This window comes from Cetorhinus maximus, chromosome 2 (assembly GCF_964194155.1).
Source record: "Cetorhinus maximus chromosome 2, sCetMax3.hap1.1, whole genome shotgun sequence".
Taxonomy (NCBI): Eukaryota; Metazoa; Chordata; class Chondrichthyes; order Lamniformes; family Cetorhinidae; genus Cetorhinus; species Cetorhinus maximus.
Window position 1 is genome coordinate 154,398,012 of NC_135880.1, and position 26,582 is coordinate 154,424,593.

Below are 26,582 nucleotides of genomic sequence, written 5' to 3' on the forward strand. Positions count from 1 at the left end.
GTTATAACCTTTTCCTATGCTTTTGGACAAGGCTGTTCATTATTCTGCTGTTCGCAACCACTCTGGACAAATCGTTTGTTTTTTTACGACTACCATTCGCAGACCTTCCCTTTTGTTTTTCCTCTGCACCCCCACCCCCCCTCCCCACACAAGCCCTATTATATTTGTATCTTAGAATCCTAGAATGGTTACAGTGCAGAAGAAGGCTACTCGGCCCATTGTGTCTGTGCTAGCTTTCTGAAGGAGCAATTCACCCCTTGCCACTCCCCTGTCATTCTGGAGAAAGGTCCTTGATCTGAAATATGAACTCCGTTTCCTCCTCCAGAGGTGCTGTCAGACCTGCTGAGGATCAGTTTCAGGCCATGACTTTCATCAGAACTGGGAAAAATTAGAAGGGTAATATATTTTAAGTAAGTGAAACGCAGAAGCGTGGAAAAAAATCTAAAAGGAAGCTTTGTGAGAGGGTGGAAGACAGGTGACATTAAATGACAAAAAAGTTGCTGGGGCAGTGCCAGTGGTAATGGGCTAAGTAAAGGAACAAAAGATGGGTGCAGAGGTGGTGTGAATGGCAGAATAATGAGCAGCTGCCATCCGAAAACAAAAATAAGACAAACAAGATTAAGATCGAAACAGACAAAGAAAAGAAAACAAAACGGGGAGATATGAAGGGGGAGTAGCAGAAATTGTTGAACTCAATGTTGAGTCCAGAAGGCTGTAAAGTGCCTAATCAAAAGATGAGGTGCTGTCCCTTGAGCTTGCGTGGAGCTTCATTGGAATGTTGCAGCAGGCCAAGGACAGAGATGTCAGTGTGAGAGCAAGGTGAAGAATTAAAATGGCAGGCCCCTGGAAGCTCAGGGTTGTGCTTTTAGACTGAACGGATGCATTCGAAAAAGTGGTCACCCAATCTGCATTAGGTGTCTCCGGTGTAGAGGAGACCGCATTGTGAGCAACGAGTACAGTATACTAAATTGAAAGAAGTACATATAAATCACTGCTTTGCCTGGAAGGAGTCTTTGGGGCTGTGGATGGTGAAGAGAGAAGAAGATTGCATCTCTTGCTTGGAAAGGTGCTATGGGAAGGAGATATAGTGTGTTGGGGATGATTGAGGAGTGGGCTAGGGTGTCACGGAAGGAATGATGCCTTCAGAATGCTGAATGGGGAGGGAAGGAGAAGATCTGTTTGGTGGTGACATCATGCTGGAGATGTAGGAAGTGGCAGAGGATGATCCATTGAATAGGGGTAGAAGATGAGGACAAGGGAACCCTATTGTGGACCTGGGAGGGAGGGGAAGGGGTGAGGGCAGACATGCAGGAAAATTGGTCAGATACGGTTGAGGGCCCTGTCAACCACTGTGGAGGGCAAGGTGGAGGATTTAAATTGTAGGACACCAGTGGCTTAGGCTCTCTAAATGGGGAAGTAGATTGTGGCTGAAGGGAGTACTAGGAGTTCTTTTGAGCTGAACCTGTATTAATGCTTTGAAAAATAGTTGAATGTGCAAGGAAGTGTGCACCAAGTTATTCTGAAGATGCACCGGAGGCTTTGGTGCAGGAGATGGAGAAAAAGAGGAACATCCTGTATCTGCAGGGGGCTAAAGGCCTTCAAGACATTCTCAGGAGCCACTGAGAATAAGTAATGGCAGAGATTAATGACAGCAGTGTTGCTGAAGACATTTAATGATCTGCCACAAGTTTTCAAGGTAAATGAGCTCATTCTTCAAATTCCATACCCAAACAGGTTATTTAGCCTAAACAGCTGCTTAATTCACTATATCCACCCATTGCCTACCCACCAACATCCTATGAACATATGAATTAGAACAGGAGTAGGTCACTTGGCCCCTTAAGCCTGCTCTGCCATTCAATAAGATCATGGCTGATCTGATTGCATCGTCAACTCCACATTCCCACCTACCCCTCATAACCTTTCACCCCATGCTTATCAAGAATCTATCTAGCTCTGCCTTAAAAATATTCAAAGACTCTGCTTCTACCACCTTTTGAGGATGAGAGTTCCAAAGACTCATGATCCTCTGAGAGAAAAAAATTCTCTTCATCTGTGCCTTAAATGGGTGACCCCTTATTGTAAATAGCGGCCCTTATTTCTAGATTCTCCCACAAGAGGAAACATTCTTTCCACCTCTATCAATTAGCGCTCAAACCTTCAATTTATATACTTTGCATCATCTTCACACAATTAGCATGGTTGCAAGCCTCATACCCAGGGCTCACCACTCTCACACATTGGCAGCTATTCAACCATGATAGTCACAGCAGCCAAATATATAGCATGTACTCATTGCAGGATAAGGTGGTCCATAACAATAAGCAGCAGGAAAAGACTGGAGAAGGACAAACCTGCATATTTTAATCCCTGTGAAGGAGGCATGGGGCTGGATTTAACATTTCTCTGCTGGTGGGTTTGAAGGCAGGAGTGCTCGTTAAATCCATCTGCAGCCTGTCCGCCACCTTCACTCCCGCCCTTGCCTGCACATTTTACCAGTGGTAGGAGTGGTGTTGGGTGGCCCACCTGGCAGTAGGCCAATTGATGCTCTTAAATGTGCAATTAATGCCTAGCTAAAGGCTTCAAACCACCACCGTCAACATTTATTTGGCAGCAGGGGAGGACCGCACCAAACCACCAGCCCGGCAACTTTCCCTGCTTACTGGGACCCGTGGACTCATCGGAGGGTCCTCCCCAAGGCTCCCTCCCCCGCCCCAAGCCAGATCACCCTGTCCCCATGGCCTCACAAACCCAGGCCCCCCACTCCCCCTGGCCTGCGCCCACCAGCTTGGCACCTGGCAAGATTGCCAAACATACTTAAATGATCCAGCACCACATGTCTAAAGTGCTGGAGAGCTGCAGGCTTCTGATTGGCCAGCAGCCCTCTAAGACAGGACTTCTGATTGGATGTCAAATGGCTGTGGGGCAGTCTGTATTCCCTTCGGTGGCCTCCCCCCTAAATTTTTAGTTGGGTGTGGAATTGTTGGGCAGGGAATCCAGTGCCCCACATAATTCAGACCATGCTGCCCACCATGGGGAGGAGTTCACTTGGCCGCTCTGCTGGAGAGATCAGTGATGAGGGTATGTATATTCATAATCCTTCTCCTCTCTTCTGATTCTCAAGCTGCGGATAGTGTAAGCACAAACTACTTACTTACTTCTCCCCACACCACAGCCTAATCCTTGTCCATTTTTCATTCCGTATTCCTAAGAACTAGCACCTTCTCTGTCAAGAGGAGCCAGGGACAGGAGACTGGTACTCGACCTTATACACACAGCCTCCGGTTCAGAGATTGAAACTGTTAGAGAATAGGATAGAGGAGGGATTTGCACATGGTGGGACACCAAACGTATGTGTGCAGGAACTCAGACAGGGGCAAGGATACCACAGATGCCAACTCACTGGAGGGCAAGGTCACACACAAATTCTGCTGTAGAGGAGTCAGATGTGGAACCTTGATGGTCCAGGCTAGGGAACAGGACTGATTAGCGTTCTCTACCAAATGCTTGGTGCATGTTGCACAGGCTTCCCAATGTTAAGTAGCAAGGAGGAAACTGGCTTCAATTTGGTACAGGGCTTTACGCAGACTTTGGAGCCCATCCTTTCCAATGTGGCAGGATGTCCAGGTCAGATATTGTACAATGATCAGACTACAGTCAAAAAACAACAGTTGTTGTTGCCTGTCACAAACCTCCATCTACACACCTATGGAAACCATCATGCTGCAGGGACCGATAACCAATACCACAGCTGTTATGATCTTGGTAGAGACCAGTACCATTTAAAAATAAATTGAAGCTTCCAGTTATTAACTGAAAGAGTTATGCCATAAAATTTCACATTTTAAAAAAGAAGAAACTTTTACTGTACACGAGTTTATAAAAAACAGGGACTACTGACGTAACACCATATTTCGTAAAAAATTACACTTCAAGCCCAAATATCTCAGTGGGACACTCCCCTTTCTACTTTTGTTTTCACCCAAGAGTCGCCATATACTTCACAGGATTTTCAGGGTTCCTTCACTTCTCCTGGGACCAAATGAAGATGCGCCACAGCTTACAGGAATTCACTTTGATTATCCTCCATGTTCCTGCTATTCTCTGAAGTATGATCTTTCTTGGGGTCCTTCCAATAGCATCCAGCTAGGCAATCCTCCACTCACCTCCAACTCTCGTGTTTGTGGACCCCCAGCTCAAGCATGGGCCTCACTACTTTCTTGCTTAGTGACTCAAAATTGGAAATAACCCTTGATTTCTGATAGCCCTCTGCTACTGGTCTACAGCTCCTGGCAGGTTCTCTCTCTGCTTGTCCCAAAGCTGCTTCTAGGCTGACTTCAACTGCCTATTTCTGCCAGAAATCACACAGATAAAACCCAACCAAAACAAATACCTTTCTGCAGCCTATCTCCATGGCAATGCGACAAACCTGGGATGTTCCAGATAGCGATTTAAACTAATTATCTCCAATTCCCCAAACTTCCCTTTGTCCTGGGAAACCATAGGAATAATTTAAACCCCTTATTCAGACAGTTGTAGCCGCCCCATTGTCACTGAAAGAAGCGATGTCACATCTTACTTGATCCAGGAATTGTGGGTGTAGACCAACAGAATAAGATGTGCGTAAGTGTGCTCTGGTACTCATGGTGTGCATATATGTTCCAGTTCAAGTTGCAATAAAGAACTCAGGTATTCATTGGATATTGTTTATATTCCTATGACTCATAAATCAGTCACACACTAAGATAAAATAACATAATGCTGTTTAGTGTTTTCCCACTTCCAACCATGACCTTATTAAATAAACAGAGGCCACCCTTTGAATTGCAATTACTTTAGTTCTGTTTCCCAGCTTTTCAAACCAGGTACTTTAATTTATCCTACATTTAAAAAAACCCTCATACTAAAAAGTTATATTCCTAAAACATATAAATCATGAAATTACATATTCATAATACAGCTTTCATCAAAGCTTGGACTGCTGCCTTGGAATCTCAGATTGCTGCCATCATGTCTCTGGGTTCTAAAAGCAGTGAGTCATAGCAATTCAGCAACCTGTTGTTCAACAGGCTACCAGTACTGATAAGGCACTGCTCTGAGAGAGTTGCTCAATCTGTTGTCCTGTTTCATGATGGCAGCCATTTAACCATTTCTCCTTAATGGATAACAGCATTACCATTGCTGAATCCCCATCATCAACATCTTGGGGGTTACCATTGATCAGAAACTTAACTAGACAAGCCATACAAATACTGTAACCACAGGAGCAGGTCAGAGGTTGGGAATTCTATGGCAGGTAACTTAAATCCTGACTCCTCAAACAAGTCCATTGGCTCCAAGACACAAATCAGGAATGTGATGGAATACTCTCCACCTGCCTGGGTGAGTGCAGCTGCAAAAACACTCGAGAAGCTCAATGCTGTTATGGGTGCTGAGAGATGGTGGGATAACCTTTCTCTTTTCCCCTCACCCTTTGGCTGACCACAACAAGATATATATTTTAGAAGGCGTGTTTACCACCTTTTGAGTGTTGTGACTTTAAAGAATAGACATGAAGCAGACTTTCTGGTAAGTTTAAATAAAAAAAAGACAAATGTTTATTCACACAACACCTGAAATGTAAATAACGAAAGCACTCACTCCCTCAAAGACACAGGTATATGCAACAGGAAAAGATGAGTTCTAGGGGCAAAGCATACACTAAGAGTATTAATAGAATAACAAAAAAGAAAAACAAATAACGTGTTTTAAATTAGTCCCCTAAGATGGGAAGCATTGCAGGTCTGATTAATTCCTTCTGTTGGTTCTCTGAAGATGATTGGAGCTTGAAAGTCACTGGGTTTTCATATGAACTTGTGGCTGAGCTGCTGTTCAAAAGAGACATGCTCTTGCAGGTGAAACAAATTAGCCCCTCTCACTGCCTGTGTTGACTGGTTGTTGGGCAAGATTCTAGCTGGGTGGTGGTACTCCTTTCTGCAGACTGACTTGCCCCTGGCTGGTCCTTGGAATAATAAGATGTGTTACCTCAATTAGGTTTCGATCATCTAACCACATGATCAATACTTCTATTATCCACACAGATGATATGATTCTAGAAGCTATTACTACACAATGGAAGATGAATGGTGGCCTTTCACACCTGCTGGTTATGGTGATTTCTTCATACCGCTTGGTTAGGTTTCAAGTTTGCAGGCACTGAGTCTGGGGGGAACCATTGTATCTGAGTTTCTGTAAACACGCAGACAACAGAAGCTGTAAACTACATTAGTGGTCTCATATTGTGAATGTCTTTTCAAACAAGTGTCCTCCACCCATGGGCATTTACATTTTAATGACTTTTCAGAGACATGAATTAGTTCTTATCTGAGCAGAAATCACAAAAAGTCACCTGACCCCCTAGACTCCATCTTGGGTATAGGTAAATTATCCATATGCCATGCATTTTTTAAAAGTAAAAATGCCCATCGTCTCCATAAGTTCACGAACATAATGACACAAGTGTCACAATACCATCTGGAACAAAGCAGCCCGCTTGATTGGCACCCCCATTCATTATCTTAAACATGCACTCCCTCCACAACAAGCGCACAGTAGCAGCATTGTCTACCATCTACAAGATGCACTGCAGCAACTCAACAAGCCTCCCTCAAAGCACTTTAAAACCTACAACCTCTGCCACCTAGAAGGATGAGGACAGCAGGTGCATAGGAACCCCACCACCTTCAAGTTTCTCTCCAAGCTACACATCCTCCTGACTTGGAACTATATCGCCTTTCCTTCACTATCTCTGGGTCAAAAACCTGGAACTCCCTTCCTAACAATATGTGTGCGTACCTGGTTACATGGCAGCTCACCACCACCTTTTCAAGGGTTATTAGGAATGGACAAAAATGCTGGCCTTGCCAGAGACACTCACATCCCAGAATAAATATACAAAAAGCATTCTTAATCTGACTCCTGTCACTCCACTTGCTAGCCAGCCAGCCAGCCCAACTGTCTGTCATGTGAAATCGGGCACTCGAGGTTCAGAGCTGCTCAAGCTTATCTTCCAAGGCCATCATCAGTCTCCTCAATTAATAGTCAGTTGCCTTCCCACTCTCATGCTGCAGTCACTGGGCTTATCACCTCGTAGGAGTACTATGAAAGGCAAAGGCACATGGGAGGCAATAAAGGAAAGCACAAGGGTGATTATTTTAATTTTGTACATATTATTTTGTGATTGTTTTGATAAATTTAGACATAACTTTGCATTTGGTATTAACTTTTATTTTCACAGTGAACTGAGGAAGGAATCAATGAGTCTTGTTAGAAAGAAAATGATGTGATGGTCAGTGAGAGAAAAATGGTAATGAGTGTGGATACATGGGAGGGTGTGGTTGAGGTTATTGGTATTACTCATAAATAGGCTGATCACATAGATCCTCGGCAAAGGGGAACTGTCTATGTTTTAACCTTTCTTCCTTCCTATTCTTCCTATTCCATCTCCTACTCCTCTTCAACTTACTCCTCATTCACTCTCCATCTCATCAGCCTGTTGCCTGATAGGTGGTAGCAAGGGCCCATCTCTCATAACAACCAGCTTGCGCTGCATGCTGCATACCACCACCAATATTGATAGCCACTCAGCTGGGTACTTCAGGGCTCCTTTAGGCATAAAAGCATTGCTTGAGCTGTAATGTTCCTCGTGGCAGTGTGGTTCTCAATGTAGGCTTGTGTAGAACTAGAGCCATGAGCAACTACAGTAGTATTCAGTAGCTACTTTTGACTTGCCAAGCAGATTCAAATAAAAATGGAACAGAGGTTCCCCATCGAATGAAAGAATCATAATTGCTGTGAGGAAAGCAGGCATTTGCTTGTATACTGCCAATGGTTGTAGACCAGCTGCAAATGAAAGGAATAGAATCCATGTCTGTTGATGAATATGGCAAAATTCAGAGAAGGAGCATGTCAGGCAATGTGAATGCAGTCAAAGCCTGCAATTAATGCAAAACCTAATTCTTGTTCCTCTTCCTTGTCTCTGGCAAATGGGAATGAGATGTTGGATATTTCTGAAAAGAGAGACATTTTGCCATAGTTTTTTGACCTGCACTCATCAGGACAAACACAAGAATGCCAAATTTCAAACAATCACAACAATTTATACTACAGGAGAAAAGATTGATTGACAAGTCAACTCTGATTGGCCATGGCGTTGCCATGGGGAAAGCAACAGGGTCCTCTTGGCTCCCCAAGCTCCCAGGCAATTCAAAAAAGGCGCAGGGCTTGAACATATTTCTTTTGTTTGCAGAGAACAGATCACCATGTATGAATGTATGTTGCTTCTAGCAAGCATAAATCAGCCACGTTACGAGCTCAACTTAGCTATTAGCACTCAGGATTGTTCGGCAAGTGCTGCCCAATCTTGGAAGCAAATCCAACAGTAGACGATTTGGGCTTTGTAAGTGTGAGCTGCATGAGTGCGATCTGTACTCTGCCTGTTACAAACAACAGAAAGAATGTGCTGTTTGATTCAATCAGCCAGTCGTTGGGACATATGGCCTTTGTGCCTGGCATCGCACGGAAGCTGAAATTTATACATGACAATGCTTAATTGTGTGGTAGGCAAAATGTCCTTTTGGACTAACGGCAGCATCCTGTTCGTGGAAAATACCACTCACGTTGCCACTGTGTAGTAGCAGTATGAAATGGCTTGCTTAACCTGTTGTTCAAATTTTTGAGATTCGTAATGTGGCTTGTTTACACTTGTTAGAAGCAACAAAAATTCATATGCAGGGACCTGTTCTCTGCAGACAAAAGGAATATGTTGAAGTCTTGCGCCTTTTCAGAATTGCCCAGGAGTTTGGGGAGCCTGTTGTTCCCCATTGCTTTTTCCTTGGCAACACCTTGACCAATCAGTATCAACTTGCCAAGTAATCAGCACCCCTGTAGTTTAAATAGTTGTGATTGTTTGAAATTTGATATTCTTTCATTTTTGACAAAAAGCAAGAGAAAAAGCTTCAGCGATATGATTCTCTTTTCAGCAATATTCAAGTTCTGTACTATGAAGCGACGGAATGAGATGTATTTGTTCTCATTGTATAATGAGCCTCAATGACCTCCTTAATACAGTAGTGCACTGAAAATTGTGAATTGTTGCATTCATCTCAGTAAAATTTAAGAACGCTAGTCACCTTGACAGCCACAGGTAGTGCTATCCTTGCTTTGAACTGAGGCTGTAGCTGCTGCAGCAGTTGGCAGATTTTAGTGATTTTATCTTTTGGGAAGTGATGGCAGCTGGTAGACTAGCCCACATAGAAATTAAGGTAAGAGGATTGCTTTGTGAAGACCCTTCACACAAATGGTCCACTGCTGACAGCCAGGTTTTCCCTTCTCCTCCTGCCCCTTCCAATAGCTTATCCTGCTCTGCATGGCTTCTCTTCCTCTCAGTCACATTCAGTTCCCAGAGGAATTCCCAGATACCCAGATCCGGTAGCAACTTCTTCCACCAGAATATTTTAAATGGCACTAAGAGGCCAGCTAGCCAGCCGTGTAAGAGTGAGAAAAGTTTAGCCAAGTCTAGAAATCTTCCAAAAAAGCAAACAATGACACCAACAGCCAGAAGAAATAATACAGCAACAAACATGTAAACACTGGATGATCCTTTTTAAATGCCACTGCTCTGGCTCCTTCATGCTGTTTAATATCATGTTCAGCTGTGCGAGGTAATATCATGTTCATCTGTGCGAGGTTAAGACTTTCTGGCTGTTTAGTGTGGAGTTCAAAATGGCACTGGTGGCTTTAAATTGTATTGCTCACTGATATGCAGCATGATCTCAGTAGCCTAAATGCTGCTGGTGCTCATTGGATGTGTTCGCAAAAACCCCTTTTCTGAGATTGCGTTGCGAAATTCCGGTCAGAAATGTGCACATGCATCTCAGATCCCATTTTGAAGCATTAAGTGGATGTGGCAACGATGGCCAGGATTTCCCGGTCGGCGAGTGGGGAGGGGGCGTGGTCTGCTCGCCGACGCATAAAATGACGTGGGATGATGTCGGGCGGAACTCCCGAAGTCACCCCGCCCATTTCAATTTTCAGGTCGGTGGGGGCTCAGCCGAACCAGCTGTGCGCCCACCGACCTGTCAATGGCCAATTGAGGCCATTGACAAAGTAATTAACGTAATTAGTAGACCTGCCCATCCAACCTTAAGGTTGGCGGGCAGGTCAGGAGCCCTGGCGGGCATTGGAAAAAGCATGAAACCTCATCCATGGCGGGATGAGGTTTCATGTAGGTTTTTTAAAAAATAATAAAAGTATATTTAAAAGTGGTGGACATGTCCCAACTCATGTGACAGTGTTGCATGAGGGAACATGTCAGGGAATTTTTTTTTCTCTTGTTTTTAAGATTTTTTATTGTGGAGCCGATCTCCCTGATGCAGCACTTAGCCGCAGGGAGATGAGTGCGCTCTTTTGTGCGCATGCGCGAAAGAGCGCACTCTTGGCTCAGGGAATCTCTTTCCCCGCCTGGACAGGGAGCGCATTGCGTTTCCTTGCAGATGTCATGCTGGGCGGGTCTTAATTGGCCCGTCCACGTAAAATGGCAGCACGCCCCCAATTAGGGGCGCCAATCGGAGGCGGGCCTCCATGCCCCCACTCCTGAACTTCCCCCACAACAGGGGGAAAATTCTGCCCTATGAAGCAGGTGCTCTGCCGCCCAGTTAAACCCCTACCCAGCACTGTTATATTTTGTCAAAGTGTTGATATTGTTTCAAACAATCTGTTAGATGCTAACTTTTTAAAATATGTTGCATCATGTCATTCTCTAATGTTTGAATGTAATAAGTACAACTGGCATTGCTTGTAAATTAATCCTCTTCCTGTTGGCTAAGCAATTGGGATCCTCGAAAATATAATTTTTGAGGAAATGGTAGGTTTTAGTAGTTGATCACTAGGATTTTTAAAAAATCATATCTGTTTGTTGTTCCAGAAAGACAATACTGGGAAACATGTAATAAATGCAACAAGATGAGACCAAAGCGATCCCACCATTGCAGTCGGTGTGGGCACTGTGTTCGAAAAATGGATCACCATTGTCCATGGTAAGCTTTTTTAAGCTTTTAATCCTGACATTGAAAAGAAATGCAATATATAGACATATACAGAACATGTTTTATTTGGTATTTGTTGTAACACATAAAAACCAGAGATACAGAAATGTTCAACTCACCTGCTGCTTTAATGCAATGGTTGTGTTTGGTTTTCCTTAATAAGCCTCGTTATGTCTGCTGGCATTGATGACGTTGCTACTCACAACTGGCTTTTCTCTCTCTCTCTGTCTGTCTGTCTCTCTCTCTCTCTACTTTCCCACTTTGTCTGTGTTTCTCTCTCTCTCTCCAATTCCCACTCTGTCTGTGTCTCTCTCCAATTCCCATTCTCTTTCTCTCTCTTACGGATTCCCACTCTGTCTCTCTCCAATTCCCATTCTGTCTGTTGGTCTCCTTTCCCACTCTGTCTGTCTCTCCTTTCCCTCCCTGTCTGTCTGTCTCTCCTTTTCCACTCTGTCTGTCTGTCTCTCTCCTTTCCCACTCTGTCTCTCTCCTTTCCCACTCTGTCTGTCTCTCTCTCTCCTTTCCCACTCTGTCTTGTCTGTCTCTCTCTCTCCTTTCGAACTTACAAACTAGGAGCAGGAGTAGGCCGCTCAGCCCCTCGAGCCTGCTCCGCCATTCAATAAGATCATGGCTGATCTGATTGTAACCTCAACCCTACATTCCTACCTACCCCCAATAATCTTTCACCCCCCCTCCCACTTTGTCTGTCTGTCTTTCTCTCTCTGATTCCCACTCTGTCTGTCTATCTCTATCCGTTCCCACTCTGCCTGTATGTATCTCTCTCCTTTCCCACTCTGTCTGTGTGTCTGTCTCTCCTTTCCCACTCTTTCTCTCTCTCCCTCTCCATTACCACTCCATCCCACCCCCGAACCAGCCCAGGGCAGTGACTCAATAACCCAAGGCCCTGGCCAACTTCTAATCCAAGGCTGCACCTGGGCCTGGAGCCTGGGCCTCTTCCTCAGTCTGCAGGGGCTGAGCCCCTGTCCTGGAACACCAATGGAGCTGGGGAAGGTGTGAGCTGCCCGCTGATGGAGCCGGGCGTCCTGCACCCTTGCTTCCCGGACCCGAGTTACTCACCATCCAATTGGCAGCGGGGAGCTTCCGATCCCTGCCCTGTGCTCCTGCTCCTGAATCTCAGGACTCGCTCTCGCCCCACAGCCTGGGCTTTTAGTGACTGCGGCCGAGGTTCAGGCAACAGAACATGGCAGCGGCAGCACGCGGGACAGAAGGACGGAGGGGCGGAGCCAGATTTTGAAAACTTACCAAGGGCCAGATGAAAAAGTGCAACGGGACGGATCTGGCCCCGGGGCTGGGGGTTCCCCACCCCCGGTGTAAGGTTCGATATGTGGAGCAACTGCATATTTTTAAAGAGGATGCAGTACATACAGGGACTGGGTACAATCGCTCAAACCCCACCCAGTGTTCACTGCACAGAGATGGTCTTTACCCATTTTTTCAGAGTCAAGAGTTAAAGAGCAAAACCGCCTGCCATTTAGTGATTTTGCTCATTGGGTAGAGTGGAAATTAAAATGCCACATTTGTAGATTGTTGATGAAGAGCGAAGAAAACTTTGTTATACAACTAATCTAGAAGAAGCACTGATTCCTGATACAGGCAAAATGCCTAAAAGACTTTGATCCAAAGATAAAAGCAAAATACTGCGGATGCTGGAAATCTGAAGCAAAAACAGAAAATGCTGGAAAAACTCAGCAGGTCTAACAGCATCTGTGAAGAGAAAAACAGAGTTGATGTTCCGAGTCCTCTGACGTTTCGAGAGCTCTGAAAAAGAGCCAAACGGACTCGAAACATTAATTCTGTTTTTCTCTCCACTGACGTTGTTAGACCTGCTGAGTTTTTCTGGCATTTTCTACTTTTGATTCATGATTTGATCCATGCCAGTAATGTGTTCTGTCCTATTGAACACAATACTAACTGGAGATGTAGATCAGTTAGCTTAATGTTGGTGGGAGGATAGAAAATGAAATCTTTACTTAGACATGTAATAGAAAAATATTTTAAACCTAAATAGTAATAAATATTAGTTAGCACAGATTTCAAAATGAAATGTCATGCTTAACCAACATTATTGAATTATTTGAAAAAGTAATTGAAAGATTAAACAAGGGTAACGCAGTGCAAGGAATATACACACACTTTGGAAATGCATTCAATAAGGCATCATATAGTGGGCATAAGACTAAGGTGGAGTCAGAGGACAAGTGGCACAATGGATTACAAGTTGGTTACAAATCCTGAAAACAGAGGGCAGTGATTAAGGGTAATTAAAGCAACAGATCGAAAGTGGTATTCTGAAAGGATTGGCGCTGACACCACTGTTGTTCACCATTTTAACTCTGGAATCGGTAGTGCATTTTGATAGGAAGGTTAAGTAGGCCACATGCTCTTTGGAAAATAAGAATTTAAATGGGGAATTTAAATGCAAATCTAAAAACCATCTAGGGATGCGGATAAACAAATCGCTAAAACTAATGACCTGGTTAATAAGGCAATTTAAAAAGAAAGTAAACAAAAGTACTTGGGTTCATTAGTCGAGGGATAGAATTGAAAGGCAAAGTTATGTTAAATTTGTATAGAATCTTTGTTGGTCCACACTTGGAATACCATGAAAAGTTTTGGTCTCCAAATTATAAAAAAGGATGTGGAAGCACTGGAGAAGGTACAAAAAGACTGACAAAGATGATACTGGAACTGAGAGGTTATACCTATCAAGTGAGAGTGAACAACCTGGGCCCCTTTTCTCTAGAAAAGCGAAGGCTGAGAAGCCACTTGATAGAGGTCTTTTAGATTATGATAGGGTAGATGTAGGGCTGTTTCTACTTATAGGAGAGACCAAAACGAAGGCCGCAATTATAAGATAGTCACTAATAAATCCAATAGGGAATTCGGGAGCAGCTGTTTTACTGAGAGAATTCTAATAATGTGGAATTCGCTTTCACAGAGAGTAGCTAAGTGTTGAACAGCAGAGGTGCATTTAAGGCAAAGTTGGATAAACACAATGGAGAAAGGCATAGAGGAGGATAGTGTGGAGCATAAATATCGTCATATCTTTGCTGTCGTTTCCAAGTAATTTAATATGATAATCTAATATAATTCTATGTAAACATAAACAATATTTATTTGTGAACTCAGATGGCATCCAATGACATTACCTCAGTCTTTCTTTGCACTCTGTAATGCTGAACCTTGCAAATGAAACAAAAGCAACAAAGGTAGCATTTGTTTTACTTTCTGGCTGTGTTCCTCATATCTACAGCCCCAAGAAAGATGATTGATTTTTTTAAGGCAATGTAATGAAATCTTAGACATTCTATAAATAATTTTTGCATGGATAAACAGCATTTAATTTGCAACTGTGAAATACATTATTATAATACTCTGCAATATAATTACACTGTTTTGATACTTGGACATTTTTAAAAAACAAACTCACATACAGATATGAAGTTTGTGATAAGAAGAGGCATTATAGACTAAACAGCACAGTTTTAAAGGGGATTAGGTTAATAGATTATTCCAGAGATAATGTATTTGTGACATCTTACAGGGATAGAGGGTCCTGATGGTTCATGTATAGATCTTTGAAAGTGGCAGGACATATTGAGTGAGTAATTAGAAAGCCTATGGGATCTTGGGTTTCATAAATATAGGTGTTGAATACAACAGCAGAGAACAGGGCAAGACCAGCAGGGAGGGAAAAAGAATGGCAGGAGATCAGAGAAAGCGAGAACAGAGTGATACCAGCGGGGGGATATAAGAGCAGCGGCAGAGCAACGAGAGTGAGAACAGAGCAAGACCAGCGGGCAGGATAAAAGAGCGACGAGGTGTGCATTCAAAGATAATTTTCATGTGACATCAGAGAAAAATCATAAGTGATTGGCTGGTGAGAATATTTCCTCTTCCCTCTTAAACTCTAAGCTGGGAACTTAAAAAATTCAATCTGTTGACTAGAACAGGAAGTGTATATATAATACTAGAAGAACAGAGCAGGTCTAGAGGCATTAATTTCTGGGAAGTAGGTTTATCTGGTATAGGGAACTTATAAATATTGCAGTAAATTTATAGTTCTACTAGTTAAACTACTTAATATAACTACAAATAATTGTTGAGTGATATTTCTAAACTTGAAACCTAGTTAGCTAAATAAGACACAAGAAAGATGGCATGGCAGGTGACGTGTTGCAGCTGTAGCATGTGGGATGGTGGACACCTGTGTGAACTATATCTGCGGTCAGTATCTACAGTTCGAGGAACTTCGGCTCAGAGTTGGTGAGCTGGAGTCCAAGTTTCAGGCACTGCAATGCGTCAGGGAAGTGGAAATTACTTGCTCACTTTTTCTTCAGGAGGCAGTCATACTCCTTGGGTTAGGTGCTTCAGATTTGGTCTGTGGTCTGGGACAGGAGGGTGTCACTGCAAGTGAGGCAGGTATGGAGATCCAAAAGGTAGCAATGGAGGAGCTTCAGCCCCTACATTTGTCCAACAGCTTCAATGTTCTTCCAGTTTGTGTGGACGAGAGCAGGGACTCCAGGGAGGATGAGTGAACTGACCACAGCACCATGGTGCGGGGGACCATTCAAGTTGGGAGATTAAAAAGGAACCTAGTAATAATAGAGGACGCATATTTAGGGTCAGATATTGTTCTCTGCACCGAGAATGTGAGCCCCGAAGGCTGTGTTGCCTGCTCGGTGCCAGGGTTAAGGACATATCCGTGGGGCTAGAGAGGAACTTGGAGAGAGGATCTGCTGAGGGAGTATGAGCAGCTAGAAGCCAAATTAAAAGGAAGAATCACAAAGTTAATAATCTTTGGATTACTATCTGATCCAAAGAAAATTGGCATTGGAATAAATAAGATCAGAGAGTTGAATGCATAGTTCAGAGATTGGTGTGGAAGAAGTGGGTTTCAGTTCAGGGGGCTGACACCAGTACTGGGGAAAGAGGGAGCTGTACCGTTGGGACAGTCTTTACCTGAACTGAGCTGGGACCAATGTCCTGGCGAATCATATGACCAGGGCTGTAGAGAGGGCTTTAAACTAAATAATGGGGGGTGGGGGATGGTGGGCTGATGTGAGGGGAGATTTGGGAAGTTAAACAGAAAGGACAGGGCAATAATACAGTGTAGCGATACAGCAGTGATAACCTGAGTGTGACAGGAAGGCACAGAATGTACACACATAACCAGTGCACCAGCAAATAAAGTCAGAGCAGGGAAAAATGGTAAAAAGACAGAATTAAAAGCTCTTTATTTGAATTCTCGCAACATTCTTAACAAGATGGATGAATTAATAGCAAAAAATGGAATAAACTAGTATGATATGATAGCCATCACAGAAACGTGGTTACACGGTGACCGTGGCTGGAACCTGAATGTTTAAGGATGTTTGACATTTCGTAAGGTGGGAAGAAAGGAAAAGGAAGTGGGTAGCTCTGTTAATGAAGGACGAGCTCATTACAATAGTGAGAAATGATCTTGGTTCTGACAATCAAAATGTAGTTTGGGTGGAAATAAGAAATAGCGAAGGAAGCAGTCTATAGGTCCTCTAATCATAGTCACACTGCAGGACAGAGTATAAATTAAGAAATAACTGAGGCTTGTAAGAAAGGTACTGCAATCATTGTGGACGATTTTCATCTTCATATAGATTGAACAAGTCAAATTGGCAAAAGTAACCTGGAGAATTATTTCATAGAATGTATTCAGGGCAGTTTCTTAGAACAATGCATTCTGGAACCCATCATGGGCAGGCTATAGTAGATCTGGTAATGTGTAATGAGACAGGATTAATTAACAATCTCATAGTAAAAGATCCCCTCGGTAAGAATGATCATAACATGATAGAATTTCGCATTCAGTTTGAGAATGAGAAATCTGAGCCTGAAACTTATGTATTAAATAAAACACATGGTTACGAAGATGGGCTTGCCTAAAGTGGAAAAGGAAAATAGGTTAAAAGGGAAGATGGTTGCTTGCTTTGCTTGTTTGTCCTTCGAGGCGAAGGTGACCATGTTCATCATCATGGGTGTTTGATAGGGTTTCGGTGGGTGCATAGGTGACTGCTAAGGCTGAACTGTGCCTAGAAGGTTCTGCTGCAAATAGGACAGATAATTAAGTTTTAGTCGACTGCTGGCTCAGGATTTCCTCTCCTAGTGTTTTCTGTCTGCCACTGACATGCGCTTGCATTCGAAGGAGGCTGCACCGTATTTTATTTGGCTGCACCAGGTGCAGCAATCGTTAGCGATCTTCTCCCAGGACTCAAAGTGATATCAGAACTACTAAGCAAAGCCTTCTGATTGTCCTTATATTGCTTCCTTTGACCATCATGAGAGTGCACCCTAGACTCAAGCTGTCCATAGAAGATTTGCTTTGTTGAGTGAGTGTGAGGAACCCTGGCTACGTGACCAGCCCTATTCAGGGAAGAAAAGCAGTGGCAGGCGTTTAAGGAGATAATTCATAACTCTCAACAAGGTATTATTCCATTGAGAAAGAGAGACTCTATGAGAAGGATTCACCATCCATGGCTAACTAAGGAAATTTAGGATCGTGCAAATTGAAATAAAAGACTTACAAAGCTCTGAAGATTAGCGATAGGCCCGAAGGTTGGGAATTTTTTAGAAACCAGCAAAGGATGATAAAAAAATTAATAAAGAAGGGAAAATTAGAGTATGAGAGAAAACTAGCAAGAAATATAAAAGCAGACAGTAAAAGCTTCTTCAAGTATATAAAAATAAAAAGAGTAGCTAAAGTAAATATTGGTTCCTTAGAGGATGAGATTGGGGAATTAATAATGACAGAGATTTTGAACAAGTATTTTATATCTGTTTTCACAGTAGAAGGCACAAAAAGTATCCCAAGAATAATAGTAATTCAAGAGGCAAAAAGGTGAGAGAAACTTAAAACAATCATAGTCACTAGAGAAAACGGACTAGGAAAACTAATGGGACCAAAAGTTAACAAGTCCCTTTTACCTGATGGCCTGCATCCTAGGATCTTAAAAGAAGTGACATCAGAGATTGGTTGTAATCTTCCAAAATTCCCTAGATCCTGGAAAGGTCCCAGTGGATTGGAAAACTGCAAATGTAATATTGCATTCAAGAAGGGAGGAAGACAGAAAGCAACAAACTATCGGCCTCATATCTATCATTGGGAAAATGCTAGAATCCATTATAAAGGCAGTGGTAACCAGGACATTTAGAAAATCAGAATACAATCAGGCAGAGCAAACATGGTTTTGTGAAAGGGAAATCGTGTTTGACAAATTTATTGGAGTTCTTTAAGTATGTAACAAGCAGGCCAAACCTAGAATATTGTGTGCTATTTTGGTGGATAAAGGGGAACAGTAGATTTTGGGCAGAATGTTCCATGCCCGCTGGTGGCAGATGTGATAGGTGGTCGGCGCAGACAATATGGTGCGATCTGGTTAACGACGGCGGGAAGGCAGGTCACGATCAGCCCGCCATGTTTCCCGCCAACGCTCGGCGAGGAGCTTATTGGAATACATCAGCAACTCATTAAAAGGCCATCCTGCCAGGCTCTGGACCTCCACCGGATCATTCATCCATGTCGGCGGAAAAGCACATCGACGTGCTTCACAACAGCACACAGACGACCTTGGCAACCACACTTTGCGGCCTTCACTTTGTGGGAACTGAGGTGAGTGAACAGCATCGTTTTCCATATCTCACCCCTGGTTGCCTGTTGCTTTGCAGTCTTCAGGGGTGCCAGGGTGAAGTGCCGCCCTGCCTCGGAGGCGATTGTTTTCGGGGGGGTGGTGTCTGGGGACAACTGCTGCCTGGCCCCAGAGGCGGCTGTTTTCGGGGCTGGTCAGGGTGGTGTCCGGGGGGCAACTGTTGCCTGGCTCCAGAGGTAGCTGTCTTCGGGGTAGGGTTGGGGTTGTAGCCGGGGGCAATTGCTACCTGGTCTAGGGGCGACTGTTTTCGGGTGGGGGGGCGGGGTGTGGTCTCCGGGGGCAACTGCTGCCTGGCCCCGGAAGTGACTGTACTCAGGGTGGGGGGGAACAGGGTGGTGTCCGGGGGCAACTGCTGCCCTAGCGTTGGATCCCGTGCGCAAGCAATCGAGGTGGGGGACAGGGTAAGTGAGGGAATTGGGCACACATTAGGGACACCTGTATAAACTGACCATCCCTCTGCAACTGAGACAGTTCAGGCACAGCCACAGTGATATGATTGGGGTCGGGCACCTAGCGTGCCCACCCATGCAAGCAATGCAGAGGCACCAGAGGGCCAACAAGCCCTCCAGACCTTACCCCCCCCACCACCCTGGCACAGACTGCGAGTCCGCCACCGCTTTATTGGACCATGCAGCAGTTGGACTGCACAAGTTGTACAATCTGCTCCCCCACGCTGGCCATGTAGCAGTCACTGCTGGAGGCACTCACAGCCCCTTGCAGCCTCAGCATCCCTGGTTAGGAGCAGTGTCTCCCATGTCGCAGGTTGACAGGGCAGCCATGCAGCGCACTCATCTCTGAGGGGAAGCGTTAAGGGGCGGTCATATGGGGCCAGGAAAGGTGCTAAGTACACCCATGATAACCACGTCTCTTTCTCTTTCATGCTGCGGGAGGACCATGTCAGAATCATGGGTCCTGGTGACCTAGCTGTTTGCCTGATTGCCTACAGAGACCGTAGAAGACAGAGGAGAGCTGACTGAGACTCCTGGCCGCTCAAGGACAGGAGCAGCAACGGCAGGAAGAAGGGGCTGCAGGGGCTCCCGCACACACTGCCCAGGAGCGATAGCGAGCCGTGGCTGGTCAGCACCTAGCAACACCCAGGGTCTATAGGCGCTGCCTGTCATTCCTGCAGATGACCGAGAACCAGTATTGCCGAAGACTGTGCATGTCCAGGGAACTGGTCACTCACATCTGCCACTTACTGCAGGACTTGGCGCTAAGGGGATAGAGAGGGCATTCACTGCCAGTGGCTGTGAAAGTGACCGTGGTGGTCAATTTCTATGCCAGTGGCTCCTTTCAGGGCTCCACAGGTGACCTCTGTGGGATCTCACAATCCACCACCCACAAACGCATCCATGAGGTCACGGATGCCATCTTCTCGAGGGCACACAACTTTGTGCATTTTGCCCAGGACTGGGACAGCCAGGACGCAAGGGCCATTGGATTCGCCCAGATTTCAGGATTCGCACAGATTTCAGGATTCGCACAGGTGCAGGGTGCGATCGACTTCACCCATGTGGCGCTCAGGTCACTGTCGCTACACATGGTGGGCTACATCAAGGGCTTCCACTCACTAAATGTACAGCTTGCATGCAACCACCAGAAACACATCCTGCAGGTATGCGCACGGTTTCCAGGAAGGACACTTACATCCTCAGTCGCTCACAGATCCCTGCAGTCTTCCAGGGTCCACAGAGGCTACAGGGATGGCTCCTTGGGGACAGGGGCTACTTGTAGAGGAAGTGGCTGATGATACCCAAACGGCAGCCTCAGACTGCAGCAGAACGATGAGGCTCATGCTGCAGATCGCAACCTGGTGGAGCAGACCATCGGGATGCTGAAGATGCAGTTCCGATGCCTGGACTGGTCTGGCAGTGCCCTGCGATATAGTCCGCAGAGGGCATCGCACATCACCATTGTCTGCTGCGCCCTTTACAACCTGGCCTCTAATGGGGAGACTTGCTGGCTGAGGAGGAGATGGAGGAGCTGGTGGTCTCCTCGGATGAGAAGGACAGCAGTGCAGATGAGGGTGTGGAGGTCCTCGGTGGTGATGATGACAGGGCTAGACAAGGCAGGTAAGCTCAGGAGACCCTCATAGCTGCCAGGTTTGTGGAGGATGATGACGACATGCGGTGAGGTGACCCCGTAGATGCTCACATCACAGTGGTGAACGTTTGACTCCAGTCTGGCTTATGGCAGCACCAAAAGCAGCTGTGAGAATGCACCTATCATGGAGCTGCAGTGGAGGATGCAGTGAGGACACTCTATGAAGCTTCACATAGCCTCTGTGGATGTCTGACCCCTGTCTGGCCAAGGGCAGCTCGCTTGCGTTCCATGATCAGGGCCATCTCATAGAGACGCAGCCGTGAAAATTGAGATGCATCCGATGCTGTGTCTGCCTTCACCACCTGAGCCATTCAGGAACTGGTGCATAGCATCAATGGTCACAGACACTGGTGCGATGGGGGCCAGCCACACCTTAAATGTCCTGAGCGCACACAGGGAGAATGCGAGAACTTTGAGGCACCTGCTCACTACATTCTGGCAGCAATGACCAGCACCGCCGAGGAGCAGGCATCAGTGATGTTTCCAGGGAGCGTGAGGCTGGACCATCACTGTGGTCTGACGGCTGCACAGAGCACAGGGAAGAGGCCCTGGACTGAGACACCTGCCTTTATCTTGTGCAGAAACGTTTCCCATCTGAGTGACAAGAACACTGCTCATTAGAGCAAGGAACCATAGGCAGGGAGACATTCTTACGAGTTTATTGACAACCAACACCCCTGCCCAGGCTGTGCAACTACTTTTCCTTAACTGCCCTAAACCTGCCGCTACGCCATGGTGCTCCCCGGACATCCGCGGCGGAGGTGGAGGCAGCCTGCTGACTTCGACCTGTCTGTGATGACTTTGGCAGGCGTCCTCTGGAGGGCCGAGGCTTGGAGGACCCCAGCCTGCTTTCGAGGTTCTGCTGTGTAGCAGTGGCACCCTCCTAGGCCTGTGAAGCTGAAGCTGCGGAGGTCACAGGAAGAGGGGATTTGGATGGGCCGGACACTCTCGGAGTCATCTGGGTGGATGACTCTGGGGTGTGCACCCGCTGATCCTCCTCTCTATGGGTGCCTGAAGGCCCCTGGCTGACTCCATGAGGGGAAGAAGTAGCTGGAGTGAGATCAAGTTGCCTGGCACCCCTCTTGCGTACACACTGTTGGAGGCCAGCTATCGCATCAGCAATGGAGTTGAGCCCACGCAGCAGTGCAGGAGTGAAGCCCTGGACCAAGGTCTCCATGGCAGCCCCCTTCCTGCCAGTGTTGACCTCGGTGCATTGCAATGCCAGTGCTATAACCTTAGCCTGAAGGCGGACGGACTCCTCCATCGTGCCTTGCAATCTGAGGAGTGCAGTGGACAACCCTACCTGTTGTTCCCTAGCTAGCCTTTGCAGCTCAGCAACTGTGACATGACCGAGTCCAGAGGCTCATCATCTGACTCGGACTCAACAGCAGCCCTCCGAATGCCAGGGACCTAGGAAGTCCCTGCCGCTGCCTGCTGTGGATCAGACTGTGCGTTGTGCTCACCACTATGTGTTCCCCTGTCTGTTCTAGAGCTAGGTCTCACCGAGTTGTGTGTCCCTGCACTGATGGAGGATGTGGGTGAGCACTGTGATGGAACTTTGAGGAGGGTGCCTTCAGATTCCCCTTCAGAGGTTTCTTCAGGGTTTGATTGGAGGCCCTGGGTCATGAACTCTGTCAGCTGTTTGGCCTGCGAAAGCAAGGGCAGATAATTAGTGCAAAGCAGTGGACTGTGAAAGAGGACACATTACTCATGGCAAGGTTGTCTGATGGATGTTGCACTGCTGGACCCTCACTTGGTAGAGCAGCGCTGACCTCACCGTCTGCACAGGACCAGTCCCGGTCATTGCCGGCCAGCTGGATGGCTCTGTTTTCAAAGTCCGTGAGGACCTTGATTTCGGGCATTTCGCCACTGGTCTGCAACCTCCCTCTCTTGTTGTGTGTCAGCTTGTCCTGCATGGATAGAGATGGCAAAAGTGTAAGCAGGACACATACCGGATGGGCTGAGGACAATAAAGGTGTGTGTGAGAGAGTGAATGGTGATGTCCCTTGAACTGGCAGTGAGTGAGGGCCCTGTGGATGTGTGCTGGGTTTGTGAGTGTGTGAGTTGACAGTGGTGAAAAGAGTGACTTACCCTGGCGGAACAGAGATCATTCATCCTCTTGCAGCACTGGGTGGCTGTCTTCCTCTGCAGGGCATTTGCGCTGACCACCGCTGTCACCGCCTCCCAAGCTGGGTTCGTCACATTGCTGTCCATCCGGCAGCCAGAGCAGGGGTACAGGATACCCCAGCGGGCCTCCACAGCATCCAGCAGTCTCTTGAGGGACCCATCATTAAACTGGGGGCTGAGGTCTTTTTTCCTTTGTTGACCATCTCTCCTGGGCAGCGGTGGTGAGCTGGTAGCAATGTCCGGTGTTGGCGGCTGCCTTTTAAACATGGTGGCCGGTGTGGTGCAACAGTGGGGTGATAGCGGGAGGGCAAATGAGAGCCCACCTGCCATGAAGATGGTGTGTTTCCTGGGAATGCATAAATAATGAGGTGGGTTTGGGACAATATATCGTGAAAACCCGTCATCGTGGCCGGCAGGTAAAACATCGTTTTACCCCTCGGCTACTGCACATCATGCAAATTTGGGAAAATTCCGCCCATACTGTATTTGGATTTCCAAAAGACATTCAATAAGGTGCCTCATAAAAGGTTACTACACAAGTTGAGAACTTGTGGTGTTGGGGGTGATATATTAGCATGGATAGAGGATTGGTTAACTAACAGGAAACAGAGTCATTTTCAGTTTGGCAAACTGTAACTAGTGGAGTGCCACAGGGATCAATTATTTCTGATCTACATTAATGACTCGGAAGAAGGGACCAACTCTATTGTAGCCAAATTTTCAGGCAATACAAAAATAGGTAGGAAAGCACATTATGAAGAGGATACAAAGATTTTGCAATGGTGAGAGACTGCAGAATGCTGTGATACCGAGAGATACGTGTGTCCTGATACATGAATCACAAAAAGTTAGCATGCAAGTACAGCAAGTAATTAGAAGGGCAAATGGAATGTTAACCATTGTTGCAAGGGGGATGGAGTGTAAAAGGAGGGAAGTCTTGCTACAACTGAACAGGCATTGATGAGGCTAAATCTAGAATATTGTGTGCTATTTTGGTCTCCCTTTTTCATTCTTTCATAGGATGTGGGCGTCGCTGGCTAGGCCGGCATTTGTTGCCCATTTCTAATTGCCCTTGAGAGGGTGGTGGTCAGTTGCCTTCTTGAACTGCTATAGTCTATGTAGTGTAGGTATACACACAGTGCTGTTAGGGAGAGACTTCCAGAGTTTTGACCCAGCAACAGTAATTGAATGGTGATGTAATTCCAAGTCTCCTGACTATATGTGGCTGGTATGTGGCTTGGAGGGGAACTTGCATATGGTGGTGTTCCCATGCATCTGCTGCCCTTGACCTTATAAGTAGTAGTGGTTGCAGGTTTGGAAGATGCTGTTGAAGGAGTCTTGATGAGATGCTGCAGTGCATCTTGTAGATGATGGATGGGATGCCAAACTAGTGGGCTGCTTTGTCCTGGATGGTGTTGAGCTTCTGGAGTGTTGTAGGAGCTGCACTCATCCAGGCAAGTGGGGAGTATGCCATCACACTCCTGACTTGTGCCTTGTTGATGGTGGACAGGCTTTGGGGAGTCAGGAAGTAAGTTACATGCTGCTGAATTCCTAGCCTCTGACCTACTCTTGTAGCCACGGTAATTATATGCCTGGTCCAGTTCAGTTTTTGGTCAGTGGTAACTCTAGGATGTTGATGATGGGGTATTCAGCAATGCTAATGCCATTGAATTTCAAGAGGAGATGGTTAGATTCTCTGTCGTTGGAGATGGTCATTGTCCGGCACTTGTGTGAATTTTTTGAGGAGGTGACCAGGTGTGTAGATGAGGATAGTGCAGTTGATGTAGTTTATATGGATTTCAGCAAAGCCTTTGACAAGGTCCCACATGGGAGCCTCATAAAGAAGACAGGGTAATTTGATAAGGTGGATTCAAAATTGGCTTAGTTGTAGGAGATAGAGGGTGATGACAGAAGGATGCTTTAATGACTGGAAGGCAGTGTCCAATGGCGTACCACAGGGATCTGTGCTCGGTCCCCTATTATTCGTCATTTATATAAACAACATAGATGACTATGTGGGGGGTAGGATTAGTAAGTTTGCAGATGACATAAAGATTGGCTGGGTGGTTAAAAGTGAGGTTGAGTGTCTAGGGCTACAGGAAGATATAGACGGGATGGTGAAATGGGCAGATAAGTGGCAGATGGAATTTAACCCTGAAAATTGTGAGGTGATACACTTTGGAAGGAGTAATTTGACAAGGAAGTATTCAATGAACGGCATGACACTAGGAAGTTCTGAGGAACAAAGGGACCTTGGCGTGTGTGCCCATAGATCTCTGAAGGCGGAGGGGCATGTTAGTGGGGTGGTGAGAAAGGCATATGGGACACTTGTCTTTATCAATCGAGGTATAGATTACAAAAGTAGGGAGGTCATGTTGGAGTTGTATAGAACCTTGGTGAGGCCACAGCTGGAGTACTGTGTGCAGTTCTGGTCACCACGTTAAAGGAAGGATGTGATTGCACTGGAGGGGGTGCAGAGGAGATTCACCAGGATGTTGCCTGGGATGAAACATTTAAGTCATCATGAGAGGTTGGATAGACTTGGGTTGTTTTTGTTGGAACAGAGAAGACTGAGGGGCAACCTGATGGAGGTGTACAAGTTTATGAGGGGCATGGACAGGGTGGATAGGGAGTAGCTGTTCCCCTTAGTTGAAGGGTCAGTCATGAGGGGGCATAAGTTCAAGGTGAGGGGCAGGAGGTTTAGGGGATGTGAGGAAAAACGTTTTTACCCAGAGGGTGGTGACGGTCTGGAATGCACTGCCTGGGAGGGTGGTGGAGGCGGGTTGCCTCACATCCTTTAAAAAGTACCTGGATGAGCACTTGGCATGTCATAACATTCAAGGCTATGGGCCAAGTGCTGGTAAATAGGATTAGGTAGGTAGGTCAGGTGTTTCTCACGTGTCGGTGCAGACTCGATGGGCCGAAAGGCCTCTTCTGCACTGTGTGATTCTGTGAAATGTTACTTGCCAGTTATCTGCCCAAGCCTGGATATTGTGCAGGTTTTGCTGCTTATGGACAGGGACTGCTTCAGAATCTGAGGAGATGGAAATGCTTTTGAACATTGTGTAACCATTGTGTACATCCCTACTTCTGACCTTATGACGGACTGAAGCTCATTAATGAAGCAGCCAGAGATGGTTGGCCCTAGGCCACTACCCTGAGTAATTCCTGCAGCAATGGCCTAGGACTGAGATGATTGACCTACAACAACCACAACCATCATCCTTTGTGCTACGTATGACTCCAACCAAGGGAGAGGTTTCCCCCGATTCCCATGATTTTAGTTTTGCTAGGACTCCTTGATGCCACACTCAGTCAAATGCTGCCTTGATGTCAAGGGGAGTCACTCTTGTTTCATCTGTGGAGTTCAGCTTTTACTTAGGGAGGGACATACTTACAATGAAAGTGATTTAGAGTATATTCACTAGGCTGAGTTCTGGGATGAATGGTTAAGGTTAGGGTCTTATGAGGAAAGGTTTAACATGCTGGGCCTATATGCGTTGGAGTTTAGAGGAATGAGAAGTGATCTAATTGAAACATATAAAACTCTGAGGGGGTTTGATAA

At 45.9% G+C, this 26,582-nt stretch overlaps 1 protein-coding gene across 2 annotated transcripts in view; it reads left to right on the forward strand.

Annotated features, from left to right (window-relative positions):
• The window catches only part of zdhhc21 (zDHHC palmitoyltransferase 21), a 221,781-nt gene that overhangs the window by 112,938 nt on the left and 82,261 nt on the right, over window positions 1–26,582 (forward strand). For both annotated transcript variants that reach the window (XM_078570528.1, XM_078570529.1), the window contains exon 4: window positions 10,964–11,075. In XM_078570528.1, the coding sequence (XP_078426654.1) occupies window positions 10,964–11,075 (112 nt within the window). The remainder of the gene's footprint in view (window positions 1–10,963; window positions 11,076–26,582) is intronic.